General features: G+C 47.3%; 1 protein-coding gene across 1 annotated transcript in view; it reads left to right on the top strand.

Annotated features, from left to right (window-relative positions):
* Positions 1-20,215, top strand: part of Ppm1h (protein phosphatase, Mg2+/Mn2+ dependent 1H) — a 262,604-nt gene that overhangs the window by 119,184 nt on the left and 123,205 nt on the right. The window contains exons 3-4 of the mRNA XM_059245150.1: positions 5,548-5,892; positions 14,932-15,044. Of these exons, the coding sequence (XP_059101133.1) occupies positions 5,548-5,892; positions 14,932-15,044 (458 nt within the window). The remainder of the gene's footprint in view (positions 1-5,547; positions 5,893-14,931; positions 15,045-20,215) is intronic.

Below are 20,215 nucleotides of genomic sequence, written 5' to 3'. Positions count from 1 at the left end.
TTATAGCAGTATTGGGGATTTATTTTATAGCAGTTTTAGGCCTCATGAATTCTAGGCAAGCTACAGCCACAGCAACTTTTTTGATCCACTGTGGCAGGTTGGAATGCTCACACCCATGACAAAATCATCACTGAGCTGTTAAGTAATGTGAAACTTGAGGCCACACTTGTGTACTGTAGAACTGAAAGCTGGTGCATAGAGCCCAGGGCCAAGCTGAGGAGGCAGGTGCTCCTCCCCCTGAAATGGACAGTACCTTTGCTGGTGAGCGGGGGTGGGCAGCAGGGACAAAGGATGCTGCACGGAGCTGTGGCATCCACTCCGTCTCCTTCTTATCCATGGGTGAGCTCAGCAGGCAGAGAGCACAGCTGTCTGTCCACTTGCATTAGACCATCAATTTGCTGGTTCAGTAGCAGGATACAGGGCCACCAGCAGGGTACAGGCCAGGACAAGCAGAGCAGCCAAATAGGAATGAGACCCGTGGCTTTGAAGTTCTGTGATTTCCAACAGTTCAGTGTGCTTTTGTGGGTGGGCAAGGGTTTTAGTGCCTTTTTTTTAATACAGACACCGAGAAGGGAGGATCACAGGAAGTGTGTATGGGTGTGCTTCATATGGATCATGGACGACAGTGAGGTTCTACGATGGCCATGTGGCTTTGAGGTCCATGGAGTCCCTTTGAGATCTTGGGACCTCAAATACAGCTGCAACACACCTAGCCTCAGAGATGAATGAGAACAGGTCTGGGTAACAGTAGTCAGAGTAAGTCAGCCCCAGGTCATGAGTGAGATTGGTGTTGTCCTGGTGGCCTTCTCAGTGTGAAGGGTCTTACACAAAAATCTTCTTTCCCAAGTCTCCTTTGAGAAAAAAAAAAAAAATGGATGCAGAAGGATTTGTGAGTTGTCCATCAGTGGCCATGGGCCCTTTGAGGTGTTAGATGAATGAACAAAAATCCCTTTTGTTCTGCCCTTCTCTCCTGGTTATGAGGCTGTCAATAGAGAAGGCTGCTGTGCCCTGGGGAAGGGCTATCCAGACCAATAGAAGGACCTGACCTTCCCCTCTTGGAGACCATGGTGATGGCCGGCAGGTGGCTTAGGTCTCTTTATTGGTTTCTAGTGGCTGATCAAATACCTGGTTGGTGTCTGTCTTCCTCTCTCATGAAGGAAAAGCCTCCTTTTAGTCACGGACAGTCCACATAGGGTAGTGTGGCTGCTGCCTCTGAGCAGGCACATGCCCCATGTGCTTTCTCTTAGCACAGCTGGAAGGACTCTTCAACTTTTTGTGCATCCCTGTGACCCTTAGCCCAGACTCCGCAGCATTATGTCGGGATTTTTCTTGTTTTGTTTGTTTCAATTATGATGGTGTTGGTGATGTATATATGTCACAGGTAGGGATGTGCACGTGTGAGTGCAAGTACCCATAGAATCCAGAAGAGGGCGTCAGAGCCTGTGGAGCTGGAGCTTCTGGCTGTGGGTGCTGGGAAAGCGATAATGCTCTTAACCACTGAGCCATCTCTCCAGCCCAAGATTATGTTTTTAAATGCAATGAAGTAATAACCAAATAGGACTGGCAAGATAGCTCAGCAAGTAGATGTGCTTGTCATTCAGGCCTGGCGGCCTGAGGTCCATCGCCTGTAAAAAGCCCTATACAGCGGTGCACATCTGTAATCCCAGTACCCTCGTGGCAAGATGGGAAAAATCACTCGGAAGTTCACAGGCCATCACACAGACTCAGTCACACAAGGCAGCAAAAACAAGGGAGACCGGAGACCCTGGCCCAACAAGGTAGGAGGAGAGAACCAGCTCCCCAAAGTTGTCCTCGGGCCTCCACATACACACTGTGGTATCTGTGCACCTGTGCGCGAGCACACATGTAACTCTTTAAAATAAAAAAAAAAAAAAGTGGAAGTACATAGGCATATCAAGGGAACTAATTGTGTCAAAGCAATTCTAAAAAAATTAACTGTATCTGTGATGTGACATTATGCCTTTCATGCATGTAGCAAAAAATGAGAACTTGAGTGTGGATTTGGTTACATCTGTCGCTTCAAAGTAGCAGTAAGGTAAGAAGTTATCCAGGGTAATTGGAAGGGCAGTGTTGTTCTTTGGCCAAGGGAAAAGGTTCTGCTGAGGACATCATTGCCCTGTAGCCCTAACAAGAAATTCTAAACTTGGGAGATTTGTGGAAAAATAGAGGTTCATGGACGCTCTGAATTCTATTCATAGGTGGCCCTAACTTGAGAATTGAGAAGCCTGGCCTGGGTTCAGCTTGTCACAGCTTACTACCTACTTAACATTCTTTTGGGTGCCTGCACCTGGCTTATTTTGTATTTTTCTTTCCCTGTTTTACCTGCCGTAGGTTCCAGAATACTATATAAACACATCACCCTGTCTTTTCCATGACCTCAGCTCTTGTCACAGAAGCTGACAAGCATGGTTGCCCAAATGTCATGAAACTCGCCTAACAAGAAGCCCAAAGGCAGAAGGGTACAGGGCTTGTGGCTTCCCCAGCAAGGCGGCCAGAGCCCAGGCTCTCCTGACTTCTTGCCCCATCATCCTCCGCCTATAGATGTCAGCCTTGCTTGCTTGCTTGCTTGCTTGCTTGCTTGCTTGCTTGCTTGCTTGCAAAGGGCTAACTCTGTTTCCAGGTTCTAGGACCTAGGCAGGAAGTAGGAAGAATGAGGGAAGAGAAGCCACATGGCCACATGCCGCAAGACAGTCTGGGAGCGGATGTGTAAGGATCGTATTGCTGTCCCAGTCACCAGTAAGGGGAAGATAGAGGAGATACTGGAGGGGCAGTCTTCCCAATTCCCTAATCGCTGACCACTTGGTACTCCCCGTGCCCAGGCTGGCAGGCCCTGTCACCTCTAAGTCCTCATCATATGCGTTCTCTCTTTAAAGCCAAGTTTTCCCCTACTTTCCCCAGCCACACTGATCTGTTTCTGCACTCCAGAACATGGAGAGTCAACTGAGGCATGGCGGCGGCCCTCTAGGATGGACCCCCTCCCATTTGGCCGAGAACTAAAGGCGTCAGTGACTCGCCAAGATCGTGTTGTGTTAATAGTGACGGCGGCCGCCTCTGCGTGTGTGCTTTGTACAGTGTACATAGCTGCCACTCGGCATACATTGCTTATAGTTCCCTTCACTCCTCCCCAATGAAGTTAATGTCACCTTCAATGTGTATCAGGAAATCATGGCAGTAAGCTACACACTTTTGACTGCCATGCCATTGCCTGACCCAGTCGTGGCTGAACTGGGTGCCATCCCCCACCCAGATAAGGTGTGTGGAGGTGGTGTTAGCATCTAAACCTCTAACTCTTAAGGCATTTTCCTTCCCACTGCCCTCGGTTCTGAGTTCGACTTCCGACTCTACTTCTGCTCTCCAGTGCTTTTAGTGTATGTGTTCCTGTCTGAATTTGAATTCTTGTTAGGGCACAGATACCTAGCAGGAACCTTCATCACTTTCAAAAGCTTCTCTCTTAGTCTTTCGCGATATAGCTTGAGTGGCACCATCTCCATGAACGTCCTTTTGTGACTCTTGGGCTTGAAGGCCAAAAACACTTTGAGTAGACTGTAAGGACTGGGTGGCCTTACCGCCATTCCAGGCCATCACATGGCTCGCCTTCCTTACCTTTCCCACGCCCCCACTGGGTCACATGACTGAGGCATGGTTTCCTCTTGCTTGTGTGCCTTCCCGCCGTTGTTATTTATTGTGTAGTGTTGTGTTCCCCTCCCTTCCTTATACACAAACTTCTCCGAACCTCACAGCACCAAGAACCTCTTCCTGTACCACTGGCCTCCTAGTGAGTTGAGTGATTTCACACTGGATTATTAAAATACCAGGCTCTCTCTGTGTAACAGCCCTGGGCTGTCCTGGAACTTGCTCTGTTGTCCAAGTTGGCCTCTACTCACAGAGATCTCCCTGCCTCTGCCTCCCCAGTGCTGGGATAAAAAGGCGTAAGCCACCACCGCCATATTGGTGAAATTATTAAGGCCACTCCACTAAGTTAAAAGGGAGGTTTATTTTGTGGGGTAACTTACAAGTGAAGGGATAGGTTACAGGGTCTGGGAAAGGAGAAGCACAGTCAGGTGGTGTTCTCTGGAGAACTCTGTTCAGTCTACCTCCAGTGTCCAGGGTCCAGGAACCAAGAGAGCTGGCACATCCGGATCTCGGGTCTTCAGCCTCCTGTCTCAGCCCCGCCTTGTAGGCGTGACTGTTACTGAAGCCTCAATGGGGGGTTGGAACTTCCAGATCAAAGCTGGAATGGCTACCCACTACACCGCCCAGCATGTCTGATACTTTTATGACCAGTCTTCTATTACTGCTGTCTACTGTAGTGTCTATAGTATGCATCTTATGTTTGTGTGTTCTAGGGGTGTTTGAAGACAGGGTCTCAACTCACCTACCCATTCATCTCGGCATTCCAAGTGCTGGGACTGCCGCTGTCCGCTGCCATGCCTAGCTTGCATGTATGATTTAGTGGCATGGTTTCTAAAACTGCTCGTCTTAAAGAACTCAGAACATTGGCAGGAAGGTGGCTGGGAGGGTCCAAGTGTTGGTTGTGCAAGCATGAACGCCTGTTTTCAGATCACCAGCACTCACATAACAGCTGGGTGTGCCTTCATGGGCGTGTGACCCCAGTGCTGGAGGGACGTGGAGACAGGGTCTTCGGCTCAGCTGGGGTACCTAAAAAGTGAGCTCTGGGTTTCTGCAGCCTTCGGGCGCAGTGAGAGAGGATCTGATGCTGCTGACATTTGCACAACCACGCTCACACACACAACAGACACACACTCTGATTGATTAAAAATCAGTCTTTTGAAAAAGTTAAGATGGACATTAATAGAAGACACCCTGTGTCAATCTCCAGCCTCCACATTTAGCTCCATGTGTGAGTTCACACACACACACACACACAGTAGCCCCTGGCGTAACTGAGTCCATGATAGAGGAAGGAATACAGGCTGTACATAGTTGGGAAACTGGGGGGGGGGGGGGGGGGGGCGGATATAGAGAAAACACATTGTTAGTGGTTGCATATTGTGTGGACTGGACTAGGCTTCCGGGTTAGTGGAGAAGCATGTCTTAAGAACTCAGGATGTAGAAAAGGGAAAAGGGAGGAGAGTTGTCTCGGGGTAAGGAAAACACTTCTACTCACTACTTTAGGAAAGGGCTTTCTCTAGATGCCAAGGCCAAGCCTAGTCTGGGACTGCAACTTCCGGGAAGTGAGCAATTAAATGTTAAAGCCGGACTCCTTCTATAGAGTCCACTTTTTATGTGGAATTGTATCACAAACTCTAGGCACCTAATTAGAGTTACATCCTTTCCTCCAAGCGGTGACCTAGTTAGTGGCTGATGATTAGACCTCCTGCCCGAGGTGGGGAGGCTGGGACCACTTCATCCCATGGGTGTTGGGAACAGCAGTGACTCACTTGAGGGCCCTGTGTTTGATTCCATTATTTTCAGACCAAAGGTAGACATCCAACTGGAAGAGCGTGGCCCGGCAGAGACCACGACCCAGGTCCTCACTTCTCTCCTGTCCCCCTCTCTCCCCAGGAGTCCGAGGGCATCTCCTGCCACTACTGGTCCCTGTTCGATGGCCATGCGGGCTCGGGGGCCGCCGTGGTGGCGTCGCGGCTGCTGCAGCACCATATCACACAGCAGCTGCAGGACATCGTGGAGATCCTGAAGAACTCCGCCATCCTTCCCCCGACCTGCCTCGGGGAGGAGCCCGAGAGCACGCCGGCCCATGGCAGGACCCTAACCCGTGCAGCGTCCCTCCGTGGAGGTGTGGGGGCCCCCGGGTCCCCCAGCACACCACCCACACGCTTCTTCACCGAAAAGAAGATCCCGCATGAGTGTTTGGTCATTGGGGCTCTGGAGAGCGCCTTCAAGGAAATGGTATGTATCCTGGACAACTGGGGTAGCTCAGTCCAAAGCGTTCTTGCTAGGAAGGAGGTCCCTGAAGTGGGCGGGGTCTTCCTGCCGCCTCCTGCTCGCATGCTCATCTCTTCTACCACAGGCTTATTAAAAAGGTCACAGCCAGATACAGTTTCTGGAGTGATTGCCAGCAGAAATTAAGACCACAGGAGAGGGCGAGCACAGGACGCCCGCCGCGTCTTATCCCTGCTATTTCATGAGACTCCTGTTGACACCAGCTGGTACGGTTCAACTTAATTGGAATGTGAGCGCGGCCGCCATCTGTTCTACACATTATGTACCAAGTCCAGGTGTTGGGGAAACCGTGTTCTGCAAAGTACTCTGCAGTACCCTTCCTTTAAAAGCGGGCGCAGGCTGGTGTGGCATGCGCAGTTAAAGCCCAGCGCTTGGAGGCAGAGGCAGGTGGATCTCTATGAGTTTGAAGCCAGCCTGGTTTATGTATCAAGTTCCAGGCTAGCCCAGGATACACAATAAATACCTGTCTTAAAAAAAGGAGCCTGGGGGGCAACTGAGGGGAGGAAAGAGGACCACGTGGCTTGGTTTTCCAGGGCCTGGATTCCTTTATGCTCTGCGGGCTATCTGAGTGGGGGTCTGGTCAAGGAATTCAGCATCCTGCAGGTTGGCCTGGATCCTGGCTGTCTCTGCCTGGCAGGACTGCCATGGATGCTGTGTCCCATGTGACCTCCTCTCACCTCTGACTCCGCCTTTTACTGAGGCAGATGTTGTGGTTCCAAAGACTTTAATACCTCAAATCTGTGACTCCAGCTCATCCCTTCTTGGTTTGGTTTCATCTCTGAACACGTATCCTTGCCCTTTGACTAGTGTGAAGTTTAAAATGCACCCCCTCTGGAAAAGGTGACTTGGGGGAAAGCCGGGAGTCCAGGTAGAAAAGTTGACTCCTGCAGAGACTTAGGATAAGAAAACTATATCCATCCCTCTGGCTGGTGTAGACGCTCAGGTGTTGGTGAGTACGACTGGGCAGCAGTGGTGCACAGAACTCGGAACATTTAAGAGAGGTGACAGTTTGGCAGTGACTTCTCCCTGCAATGGAGAAGGAGTCAGAAAATGGGACTCAGCATTGGGGGGACAACACCTTGGGATTCTCGTATCCATCTGTGGCAGCTGGGGCTGCAGACCATCTTTTGCCTGGAACTACTTTCTTCTCAACTCCACCCACTAGAGGGCAGTGTCACATTGCTGAAGGCCTCCCTAGCTGCAGCAGCAGCAGCCCTTGAAATGGGAAGCTTATTCCGATAAATACCTAAGAAGGAGCCCAAGGTTTGTTTGTCTTTACAAGTTTTTCACATTAGGCAGTTCACTGCCTGAAATTTCCTGTGGAAACAGTTGTGTGTGCGCTTGTGCGTGTGTGTGTGCATGCATGTGTGTGTGTGTGTGTGTGTGTGTGTGTGTAAATAGATATGTCACTTTAGTTCATTCAGTCAGTAAATATTTGCTGAGAAACAACTCTTTGTCAGGTGTGAAAGGGAGTAGAACATAGAATAAAAATAGAAAAAGTCAGGCATTCAACAAGTGAAATACAAATGAGAGAGAGAGAGAGAGAGAGAGAGAGAGAGAGAGAGAGAGAGAGAGAGGTAGGAGGTTTGAGTAGAGCTCAGGAGAGCAGGCAGGCTGAGCCATGCTCCACTGTGGAAGCTCTGTAAGCCCTGAGACACGCAGGAGCTCATTATCTAATTAGGGGGACAATTATTCTTCCCATCACCTTAGCACGTGACTCGGATTTCCTGGGTTTTGTCTCCTGGCCAGATGATTGACATGCCCAGCTGGATTTGCTCCTGAGGGAGTAGACAGTAGTGTGGAATGTTCTGCCCTTGGAGCAGATCAAACAAGAGCTCTCAGGAGGAATAAGGAAGTTGTGTTGCCCCCCCCCCCCTTTTCCACTGTTGCCAGGGGAGAAAGGATGCTGCCCATTCCACAGTGTCTTTAAAGGCTATTAATTCTTGTAGCAGCGTGCCATGCAGATCTCAGTTATTTTGGTGTTCTAAATAATGCCAAAGGAAGTAATACAATGATGACAGAAGTCCAACATAGATTTGGAAATCCCAAGCCGGAACAGGGAGCACCTGTCGCTAGAGCACATGGATAGTTTTCGCAAAGTGTAGACTAACAGAAGAAAAAAGAAAATGGTGTGCTCTGAACAAGAGGTGGTGTGACAGCGATTCTGGCAGGTGCTCTGTGCTCCTCTGAGACGGTGTCTTTGCATCTTGGATGCTCGGGTTGCCTGCACAGTGTGAGATGGATGGGGAAGGTGACCTCCGGCATGTCGTACTGTCAGGGGTAGGTTTAGCCTTACAGCTCCTTTGTTGAATCTCATCTTGGATCTGACTTCCTGCCGGGAAGGCCATGTAGTCAGTTGCTCCTGTTTCCACTGTGGAAAACAAACTGTGGCCTCCTAGAAGAATCTCAGAAACTTCGCCACTGATTGCTTGGGATGAGCATCAGAACTGATGGTACAGAGACAGAAACAATGCCAGGACCCTCAAGTAATGGCCTGGAGATGACTGTCGCCTCCTATAAAATCGTTTTTCTTCCCTGCTTCTCCTGGTAGTCAGTTTTTTGGGGGGGATTTTCTGTCTCAAAGCAAAATTTTGGGATTTTTTTTTCTTGGAGATTCTAAATGCAACCAACTTTTTTTTAAAAAAAGATTTATTTCTTTATTATGTACACAGTGTCCTGTCTGCATGTATGCCTGCAGGCCAGAAGAGGGCACCAGATCTCATGATGAATGATTGTGAGCCACCCTATGGTTGCTAGGAATTGAACTCAGGACCTCTGGAAGAGCAGCCAGAGCTCTTAACCTCTGAGCCATCTCTCCAGCCCAGAAACCAACTTTCTTATCTCCAGTGTTGTGGGTTCAAGTCTGCTGGCCAACAGTGATTTTTCTAACCGTGCTTGGCTTAGCAGCTAGGTTATTTTCTGGCCCAAGATGACAGGTGTGAATGAGATAAATGTTCTGAGGTCCAGTTTCAACCCTTTCCCCAAAAAAGAATGTTCGGGTTGAATGGACAACACTTCAGACTCAAAGAAGAAGTTAATTCCATCAGCAGGGTAACTATCAAAGGATCAGAAACCAAGTCAGCATTGATGAGCCTGTCAGCCTACCGCCTACAAGATCTGAACTCAGGATGAAGCTAAGAGAATCTCAGAATCCTCACTGCTTCCTTTCAGTATTGTTAGGTAGCTAGCTGGACAGGTATCATTGGGCTTAGAGGCTATTGACGATGGATGCTCCCTCATGGCTGACTTTGGACCTCACCTGCCATTTCCCTGATAACCCTAGAAGGGGAGAAATCAAGATTAGCCCCCATACTATTTTAACTTACCGTATAAAACAGATGCAGGTTTGTTGAGGTCTGTTAAGTTCCTCCTCTTAGCCAGAAGAGTGGAATCCACTTCTGGCCCTGCATGGAGACTTTGACATTCTCATCTGCTCAGAACATTAGAACGTTGCATTCCTTGTCTCCTTCCCTAAGAGTTAATTAACCTAGCACGAGGTACCAAACACCTGCCTCACGGGAGATAGGATTCACCTGAGGACGTGCTAAGGCTATGAAAGGAATGGTTGTCCACTTAATTAAATGATGAACTGAACGAAAACCCTTCCCCGAGTCCAGGCCTTACAGAGCTTCACCGTGCAACCTACCCACTCCTCCATCTTCTTTCTCCCTCAAGCCTAAGTATGTTCCCCTGACACTCAGGGCTCCTTCAGTCTTCTCCAAAGTCCCCCTCCCCTCCTGCCATGCAGCTGTTGGCCTTCATGGCTGAACATGCCAGCCTTGGACCCTAACTCAAAAAAGCATGGATTTCTCTCCTCCTCCTCCTCCTCCTCCTCCTCCTCCTCCTCCTCCTCCTCCTCCTCCTCCGCTAAGATTTACAGCTTGCCTGCCCTGTTGTTTTTCTCTCAGAGTCTAAAAACAAATCGTCCTGGAGCTTCCTTCTTCTGAATCTGTTTCTGAATTCTTTTATTGAGGAGACTGAGAACCCAGAAGGGAGCCCCAATTTTCCCAGTAACAGGATGCGTATAAGTTCTTTGCCACAGAGAAGAATGCCCTAGAAGCTTTTTGTAAGGGAGAGAACAGCATTTAGGTTTTGAGGTTTATTTATTTTTATTTTTGTGTGTATGGGTGTTTGTTTTGTCTGCATGTATGTCTATACACCATGTGTGCAGTCTCCAAAAAAGGTGTCAGATCACCCTTGGAACTGGAGTTACAGATGGTTGAAAACTACCGTGTGGGTGCTGGGAATTGAACCTGGTCCTCTGGAAGAGCAGCCAGTGCTCTTAACCACTGAGTCCGCTCCTCAGCCATGAAATTGGCAATATTTTAACTTGTAAAACAACTCTCCATCTTCTATTCCTGGCAACTGGTTGGGGGGAAAACATACCATGACGTTATAAAGCTTGAGAGTGAATGCCAAGCTTATTGCTGATTTATGAATTCTGGAATTTCAATTAGCATATTCATGGTAAGTTTATAACTAAGTGTCTTTATTGAAGCTTGGTTTTTGTTTAGTCTTTTTTTTTTTTTTTTTTTTTTTTTTTTTTTTTTTTTTTTGCCCCATGAAGTTCCTTTAGGAAGGGATGAGCCTGGGATTCCCCTGCCGTCAACAGGTGGCGATATTGGACAGCTCTGGTTTTTGAATTTTTTTTTTTTTTTAACTCCCTTCTGAAACTCCTTGCCTAGCTGGCAGATGGCCTTGTTCTCAGAATAAACCAGGATGAGACCCGGATACGAAAGCCAGGCAGAATCTTATTATTTGTGACTGACGCTATTAGCAGTATGCTCAGAACCACATTATAACCCAACCAGGGGGAGCTGCCAGGTACATTAAAACTGCCCGGTTGGTGGCTTCCTTTTGCTGACCAATAGTGTTTTCTTTTCACAACCTGGAACTGATGAGCAACAAAGACTGGGCCTGGAGTTGCATCATCTCTGAGACTTTCAAATCAAATGACAACCCTTCTGGGTAAAAAATATTTTCTTTTTCTTGAAATTCTTTCCCGTCAAGGGAGTCTCATTTTACACGTATCTCTGTATCATCTGTGTCCACTCCTTGCAACAACAACAACCCCCCCCAAAAAAAAACGGGGGGGGGGCAAATAAAACCCCGTATCATAAGAATTGGCTCTTTTCTTGGATCCAGAGATGAGCCTCATCCGAATGTGCTGTTTAAGCAGTTGCAACACAGCATAACTCAGTATCGCTCAGTAGAATGCTGCCTTTGAGGGGGCCGCAGGACACTGGACTGAGCGGGTCAGCCACTGATTCAATGCCACGGTCCGTTAGCAGCTAGACCACACTGGGAAGGAATGATAGTACGTAGATATTCTACCAGTAAGTTATTCTGGATGTGTGTCTTGGAATTCACTGGCAGCTAAAATGGAGAGGTCGTCCTTGCGTTCTTGCTTAGAACACACACACAGCAGTCAACAGCTTTTCTCATGATCACATTGGCTTGTGAGAAAAAAAAAATACCTAAAACTCAGGGCTTAAAAAAAGAGTTAGACATTGTGGTTTTATATATATATATACTTAAGTGTAAATGGCTTAGGGTAATTTGAAAGATTGAGGATTTTGAAGGGGAAAGGCAGTTAATTCCATGGTAAATATATCTTTATTGACTGCATTTATCATGTTTAATCTCATAGTAAAAGAGCCACACAGATGGTCCCTTAATGTTCCTTTCAGTACAAAGATTTTCTGAATCTTTTACAGAGGAGTAGGTGGTGTGTGTAGGAAAAAAATAAATGTGCTATTTTGGCTTCTAGGGAGGAGGGAAATGAGGCAATTATTTTTAGAATCTGTTCTAGTTGCACACAGTTTCAGAAGAAATAGAGAAGTGTGTGTTAATGTCAGTGAATTCTTCAGGGGGATGGATTCTGCAGAAATATGCCTTTCAAATCTCAGTGATAGGGCTGGCGGAGAGCACACTTGTAATTACCATGTGTGCACATGTGTATCCCCCCCAGATGTGGGGGGGGGTGGTCAGAGCATACCTGTGGGAACAGGGCTTCTTGGATTAAAATATAGTTAGACTTGAGTCCACTTCTTTTTTTATAAGAAAGTAGCATACCTTATCCAGAAGGAACTGCAGAAAAAATATGTACAGTTGAAATGTAAAAAAAGGAGGAAGCGAAGTAAGTAAATTGTGTGTGTATATGAGAGAGTGCATGCTCACCATACCGTTAATTTATATTAAGGTCTGAGCTGAACAAACTAACCAGAATGGTCCCCAGCATTAAAAGTAAATATGAAGCCTGCTGCTGTAACAGAACAGCTTATTGTTGAACACTGTCTTGATCACCCCAGGGATTAAATAATTTTAAAATCAGGCATTCTTACATTAGAAACCATGATAAATAATGCCCATACCTACGATCCAGAATAAATTCATTAGCCTCAATCCCTAGGGAATTCTTTGCCATGCCAAGCTCTTTAACACGGACTCTTTGTACTATAGGGCGTCCCCCCCCACCACACACACACACACACACACTTTTGGATTGCAGTAATAATTCACTTAAGCCTGTCAAACACTACTCACATTCCAGTCCCTATGCAGCATGCAAACACTTGGATGCTTAAGGAATTTTTAATCAATAGTGCCTTTCATTCAGACTTACCTATTCAGACAAATACTGATCGCAACTATGAAGGCATAGTTTCCCTAGCTAGAGCAGTGCTTTTCAATATATTAAAAACGATAATGTTGGATGTGGACTTGGATATACCAGGTTATATATTTACTATATATTAAATGTGCATATACTTATTGTATCTAAAATGTGCCTATGTCAACCTCTTTAGTTTTTTTGTGTGTGTCAAAAAATCCTAACAAATCTATCCACCAAAGGATTCTTTTTATTCTAGAAATGAAACAGAAAGACCAGGGTGTCTTGATGTTTTCACTCTGCTCTTCCCTTTAAAGAACCACCTCCCCTCCCCTAGCTCCCAGGTCCCTCCTACTGTTCACCTTGACCTTCCTGTCATCTGCGGCACAGGACATCATGACCCTTGGCTCTTGTCCACTGGCATTTAGCTGCAGCAAGAGTTCTGGTCTCACGGGTGTCTCAGTGCCCATCTGCCCTGGTAAACGTGGGATTTGTGAATAGTACCTATCACAGGTCAATCGCTGAGATGTTTGGAAATCCAGATTTTTTTTTTTAAGTATATTTCTCCACTTGTCCATTTAACAGACACTTAACCAGTATTTGCTTGGCCTGATACAGATGTTGAGGATCTGAAAGGGATAAAAGTAGTCACTGCTCTCAATTGTGAACTTTCCACACAGTGGGAGGGACCCTGTGGCTGTGACTAAGCTCCACCTCTACCTCCTAATTTAACCCTCTTAATCGCCCTTAAGAAAATGGTTTATACAGCATTCAAGTAAGTAAATGGAGGAGCATAGCCATGGTAGTCCAGTGCTGGAGGACTAAACATTCCCCCATGTTCTGTGAGGAGACCAGGAGGAAGGAAGCAGCTAACTCCAACTCCCGATTCTGAGAGTCACAGAAGTTCGCAGGACCTCTCCGAAGAGCCAGAGCACCTGTTTCTCCCTCTTGGAACTTCCCCACCCCACCCCACCCCCACCTTCTCCCTCGCTCCACCTCAACGGTGGATGACTTCCAGTGTAGAAGGAACACCTCCCTCAACTCCTGTTTCCCCGAAGACATAGATCATTTGGTTCTTTCAGTCACACAGAATTGTTCTGACGTTGTCTGTCAACAGAAATGTTGGTCTGATTTTAATTTTTCTGAGGATGCTTCATTACAGGGCAGGTAATGCAGGATTTGGGAAGAGAACCAGTATGAGGGAGAGTCCACTTGTTATTCAGGTAAATCTGGGCGGTAGCCCCACCTCTCTGCATCCGAGCCATGTAGTTAATGATGACGGTCGTGAGGCCATAATGAGATTGCACGTGTGTGGTGCTTAGCTCGACACCCCATGTAGAGAAAGTGTCTGTGGGCCGCTCCAGCACTGGGAGTGTGGTCCATTGTGAACTGTGGCCCATTGTGAACTGTGGCTACAGAGGTGAAAAATGCATTCGGACATATCTGTGTTGAATAGCAGACAGTTCATCTTTAAGTCGTCTCTCTCTCTCTCTCTCTCTCTCTCTCTCTCTCTCTCTCTCTCTCTCTCTCTCTCTCTCTCTCAGTTTTTCCAAACAAGGTTTCTCTGTGTAGTTTTGGTGCCTGTCCTGGATCTCTCTCTGTAGACCAGGCTGGCCTCGAACTCACAGAGATCCGCCTGCCTCTGCCTCCCGAGTGCTGGGATTAAAGGCATGCCCCACCACCGCCACCAGGCTAAGTCGCCTCTTTTTATCCAGCTATAAAAGAACTATTTATTCAAGGCTTCGCGTTAAAAACATGGTTTATGTCCAGGTAGTTGGCATCCCTAGCCTTATTCTGTGTCCCACATGACAAGCAACTCACACACAGACTAGATTCCTGTGAACTGTGCTGCCTGTTAACTGGGATTTCCATTTTCCTCTTCCCATATGTGCCTGGTGTGTCCACGTGGTCCTTTGGTTCCAGTCTCTGGTCTGCAGTGGTCTGGTAGTTTTATGTCAGGTCCTCCAGAGAGGCCATTAATTAGGTCAGTGGTTCTCAACCTGTGGGTAGCAAACCCCCGCCTTGGGGAGGGGGGGGTCAAACGACCCTTTCACAGGGGTCACCCGTCAGATCTCCTGCATCTCAGATATTTACATTTCAATCATAAAAGCAGCAAAAGTACAGTTACGAAGTAGCAAAGAAATCATTTCATGGCTGAGGGTCACCGCAGCATGAGGAGCTGTATTAAAGGGGCGCAGCGTTAGGAAGGTTGAGAACCACTGCCTCGGGCGGTGGGAGAGCAGGTTCTGAGGATAGCCTGTCCCTTCTGGCAGCACATCCAGACTCCAAGACTGTTGTACCAGGTGACGGGAGGAAGGCTTCCTTTAGTCCCGAGGCCTGCGCAGCCGCACTGACTTCCCTGTCTTCTCCAGGACCTTCAGATAGAACGGGAGAGGAGTGCCTATAATATATCCGGCGGGTGCACAGCGCTCATCGTCGTCTGCCTCCTGGGGAAGCTGTATGTGGCCAACGCTGGGGACAGCAGGTAAGCAAACTGACTGTCTGCTCCTCACCGACTCCGCTGCCTCTGACAAGGTCTGCCTGCTCTTTAAGAATGAACGATTGGAAAAGAAAATGATTCTGGTTGGGATTAAATGTGAGGAGGACAAGCTTCCTGCCCCCTAACAGAAAAGCATCTGTGGTTCGTTTGGTTGGTTTTTTTTTCCCCCGAGCAGGGTTTTTCTGGGTAGCCCTGGCTGGCCTGGAACTCACTCTGTAGACCAGGCTGGCCTCGAACTCACAGAGATCCACCTACCTCTGCCTCCCCAGTGCTGGGATTAAAGGTTAGAAATGCATTTAAGAAGAATAATCAGATTGCTATTGAAGGGAGAAGGGCATGTGACTTGTTCATAGCAGCAGCTGGTGTGTGCACACAGTTCATCTAAACCAGGAGCGTTCAAATGTGGTTTGTTTTTTTTTTGGGGGGGGGGGAACCTTGGAACCTGGTTTACATAAAAGTTTAGCAGAGTCAGAATATTGGAGAGCAGTGAAGGGGAGGGGGGATCTGAGTGGAGTGAGGGCTTGGAGGGGTCCTGGCACATTCCCCTGCCTTGCCTCCCCAGGAAACCAGAAGTTTCTCCTTGTATATGAATGCCTTGTGTGTGTGTGTGTGTGTGTGTGTGTGTGTGTGTGTGTGTGTGTCTAAGTGTCTAACCCTTGGTTTAGCATTGCCTAAGAAGAAGGTAAACTTGTTCTTTTTTTTGGTTTTTCGAGACAGGGTTTCTCTGTGTAGTTTTGGTGCCTGTCCTGGATCTCGCTCTGTAGACCAGGCTGGCCTCGAACTCACAGAGATCTGCCTGGCTCTGCCTCCCGAGTGCTGGGATTAAAGGCGTGTGCCACCACTGCCCAGCGGTAAACTTGTTCTTCAGCCACCTTAAATAAATGGCGCTTCCTGGCCAACGATGCTTCTTCAGTATTGGCGTGGCTGACCGTGTCATAGGCTCTTTCCCTGAAGAATGGCCGTTTTGAAAATGACGGAAGTACTGGACTCTACACGTGGAAGGGTGATTCCCTAGCAATGGCTGCTGTCTTGGGATTCTGTCGTTCCTTTAGTCCCTGGGCCACTGGTCTACACTCCTGCCTCTTCAGTCCTCATATCCCCCACCCTGCCCCCACCACGCCACACACACACACACACACACACACACACACACACACACACACACCCCTTCTCTTCCCTGTCACGTGCTGACTCTGTTGCTGGTGCCTCTGTAGTTTGGAAGACTGACCCCTCTTCTCTTCCATTAGCTCTACTCTTCCATTTACAAAGAGGAGATCTAGGCGAGCGGTCTCTATTCCTCTTCTTCCAATAAGGCTAGGTCTAACTTTTGCCCCTGAAGAATGTAGAACACAAAGGAGAAAGGACTACCAAGCTCGTGGGGTTCAAAGATGAGTGCTTTGAAAGGCCCGTTTATTTTGAGAGAACATGTGGATTTTCTGTTTGACACACATGCTCTCTCAGGTTGCAGGGTAAAATTTTGCCCAGTAAATGGCAGGGTGTTTAAGATATGTTTATCCCATGGCTCCTGCTCCCCTGTGCCCAGTGAGGTTCACCAGCTCAGACGTCCCAACAGTGGATGAAGAAATGAAGGGGAGCTCATCAGGAGTCAGTGGAGTGGCCTCAGGAAGGAGCTGGCCACCTTAGCCTTACCGGGGCAGGGCCAAGAGAACCACTGAATGTGTAAACACTAGTCCAGAGCCACAGGAAACCTTGAAGAAATGGCCTTTCTCCCTCCCATGTCCTGCCAGGCTTCTCATTGGTTGAGCCCACCTGGCCCAGGCCAGCACACAGGTCGGGCTGGGATTGCGTTCATGGAGGTGAGCATGCCTGGCACCAGGTCAAGGCTGGGGCCAATGGGAAGCAGTCAGCGTGCCTGCCCCTTCCTCCTCTACGTAACCAGGCGTTTTACAAAGCTTCTGCCCCGAAATCGGTGGCTTGTAAACGGGCACCAAGGGGCAGATGGCGAAGGTGCCTCTTCAGTTCTAGATCCTAAGCTTGTTGAGAGATGGCCAGCAAGGGTGATGGCTCCTTTCTGCTCTCATAGAGACTGGACACGTGAGCCAGCCTCCTGCTCACACACACTTCCTGCTTTTATGACTCCTTCCAGTCTGTTAAAGCGAGTTGGCTTCCCTAGTCCTAGGCACTAAAGAGTGACTTTGCAGGCCACAGCCCTCCTTCCCCTCACCCCCGCTTTCCTGAGGAGGCGTCACCCTCCAGATGACCTCAGGTTCAGAAGTTAGCTCCATGTCAGTGTCCAGGATATCTTTAGCTCAGAATCTCCTTTTTCAGAACTGTAACTCCTCCCCAGCCCCTTGCCTGTCTCCTGTAATACCGGCTGCTTTGGGAGCCAGGCTCCTTTACAGCCACCTCTAGACATGGATGACTTGTGTATCCCAGAAACTCCTGCCCGGGGACCCGTCCGTTCCCAGTGTTCATCTTCGGAGCTTTTGCCGTTTTACCCTGGGTACCAGTCTCCAGACCGTGGTCTCCACATTCATGAACATATTAGCATTGGACGATGTGACACCTAGAATTTATGGCTTGCTAAAGGTCAGCCTAGGAGAGTGACACTTTTCAGAAAGCAAAGTCATGCTACTTTAGCCAGTCTTTGTGACAGTTCTTAGAGCTCTGTGACATCTTTCTTAGAGCCTGTTGTTAAATTTTTTATTTAACCGAGGCCCTTGTTTTTCTAAGTGCCCGTAAAAAATATGTTTTACATTTATTTCTAATTTTAAAAGCCTAATAAATACCCATTTTCTTAATAAAGCTGTGATGCTAGAATAAAAATTACCCTGCAACCCAGGAAGCTTAAATTATATTTGTGGTACTCAGATCCCAGTGTCCAAATACAAAGTTGGGGTTTTATAGCTAATTGTTTGGGTTTGGTACCCACATGTGGATCATAATTCATAAAGAAACCTAGAACAATAGAAACTGGTATTTTACTAAGCTAGTGCAGTGATCATTTATGGACCACTTAAGATGTTATTTGCAGCTCTTTCCTGAATGATACATACTGATGTCATCTTAAACCATCACCGCCTACTTTACATACTAATGATATATTATGGGCATTTCAGTTTAAAAACATTGTTAGTCTCAAGAAAGAACTACCAGGTAATCGTCTTCATAGCTATGAAACTGTAAGTTATCATTTACCAACAAGCAGTCAGGTAAACCAAGACTCAAGTAAAAAAAAAAAATTTAATTAAAATTAAAAATAAAAAACATGTCAGAGCTGACAGAAAATTCTGGCAACACAGCCCTGATTAATTAAGTGCTAATTTTTTTTTCATTGTTGGATAATAACTGTCATGTGTTTGTACTTTAAGCCTTGACAGTTTCCAGGGTGAAAATAAATCTTCGTTGGGCCTTCCCTACCCTGTAATTACTTACAGAGTACCCATAGATGAGAGCTTTGATTTGATGGAGAGGCTGCCCATGGTCAAGGACTGTTTTCTGGGCCACTTATCTATGTGTCGTGTGATTTTACCATCAGGCCATGTGTATGCTCCCGGCTTGTCTTCAGGAAACAGTGCTGGTAGTGTCTGTGATTTCCCAGTGTTTGTCTCAATAGCCATCCTCTGTGTACAGAGGCCGGTGACGCGTCCACAGAGCCCTGGTCCACGGAGGAGACAGACTTCCCTTCTCATGTTAGCTGAGCTCACCAGCCATCGAGAAACATGCAGGGACTGCATGGTACTCCGTTGCTTTACTTCTCCCGGGCAAAGGTAGTCAACTCAACACCTTGGGATCTTAAGGGAATAGCAAGGAAGGAGGCAGATGGCGGGTGGATTTCTCCCTTTAAGCAAAAATGAACCGGGAGCATGAGAATGTCATGCGAAGCAGTATGCAAACGATTACCCATTGTGTTTGAGTCAGCAGCTCTTCTGGGTCGTGCTGTTCTTCCATTTAGGAAGGTGCTTTGGCTCCACCTTAGAAGATGATTTCATTTTGTTTCTAGAGAGCTCAGGCACTGAGGCAGCAGAGCCGTGACTGCTTATTTCAAACAATGTCTACAGGTTTGGCAACTCCGACTAGGTGAGCTCGTTTAAGGAAGGCATTTAAGAATCGTTAATGTCTTGATTCCACGCTTGGAGTCATTGTAGGAACAGCGTCAGTGAGAGAGCTAAGCACTAGGCACTTCCTTAATACTTGAACAAGGTCGTGTTTAATTCTGTCAGTAACAGAGTGAGGAGTCGGAATTGTTCATGTCAGATCCATGCAGTTTATAAGAAGCAATTTCCCCAAGGTCCCCAGCCACCGAGGGACAGAGCTGCCATGACACAAGACTGGGGTGAAAGAACCAGGTGGTCAGGGACTACATGCATCTGTCCATGCATGCCAAGACTCGTTTTAACATCTCTAATGCAGGAATTTCTAGTTAACGTTTTTTACTCCCTATTTGTTTATACGTGAAATGCAGACATACTTTACAATCAGTGGCATCTCAGAGTCTACCCAGAATGGATTATGGTATAAGTGAGTGGATAGCTACATTTAGGAGCTGGTTTTTTTTGTTTGTTTGTTTGTTTGTTTGGGGTTTTTTTTGAGACTGAGTCTATGTAGCCCAGGCTTGCCTGACCTCCTTCATTGTCCTGTCTCTGCTTTGTGAATGCTGGGATTATGATAGTCGTGGATTTCCATCCCTAGCTCTTAGAGACTGATATAAATGGGTTGCATTTGTCTTAGTTACTTTTCTATTACTGTGAGAAAAAAAAAAAAAAACACCATGACTAGGACAACTTCTAAAAGAATTTATTTGGGAGGGTTTGCAGAGTTAGAGTCTGTCCGTGGCCATTATGACAAGGAGTATGGCATCAGGCAAGCATGATGCTGGAGTGGTAACTGAGAGCTCACATATTGATCTATACCTAGGAGGCAGAGACAGCAAATTCAGATTGGTGCAAGTCTTTTGAAAACTCAAAGCCTGACCCAGTGGCACACCTCCTTCAAGAAAGCCACATCTCCTCATCCTTCTCAAACAGTTCCACCAACTGGGGACCAAGTGTTCAAATACATGAGCCTATGGGGGCCATTCTCACTGAAAGCACCCCAGCAGTCATCAAGAAATACCTTTGAGTGACCCATCCTGTTCCTTTATAGTGTAAAAAAGATGTTTTTCAAAGTGAGCACAGTCAACTTTCTAAAGGTCA

This window comes from Peromyscus eremicus, chromosome 18, assembly GCF_949786415.1.
Source record: "Peromyscus eremicus chromosome 18, PerEre_H2_v1, whole genome shotgun sequence".
NCBI classification, from domain to species: Eukaryota; Metazoa; Chordata; class Mammalia; order Rodentia; family Cricetidae; genus Peromyscus; species Peromyscus eremicus.
This window is presented reverse-complemented; position numbering and strand designations above follow the sequence as displayed.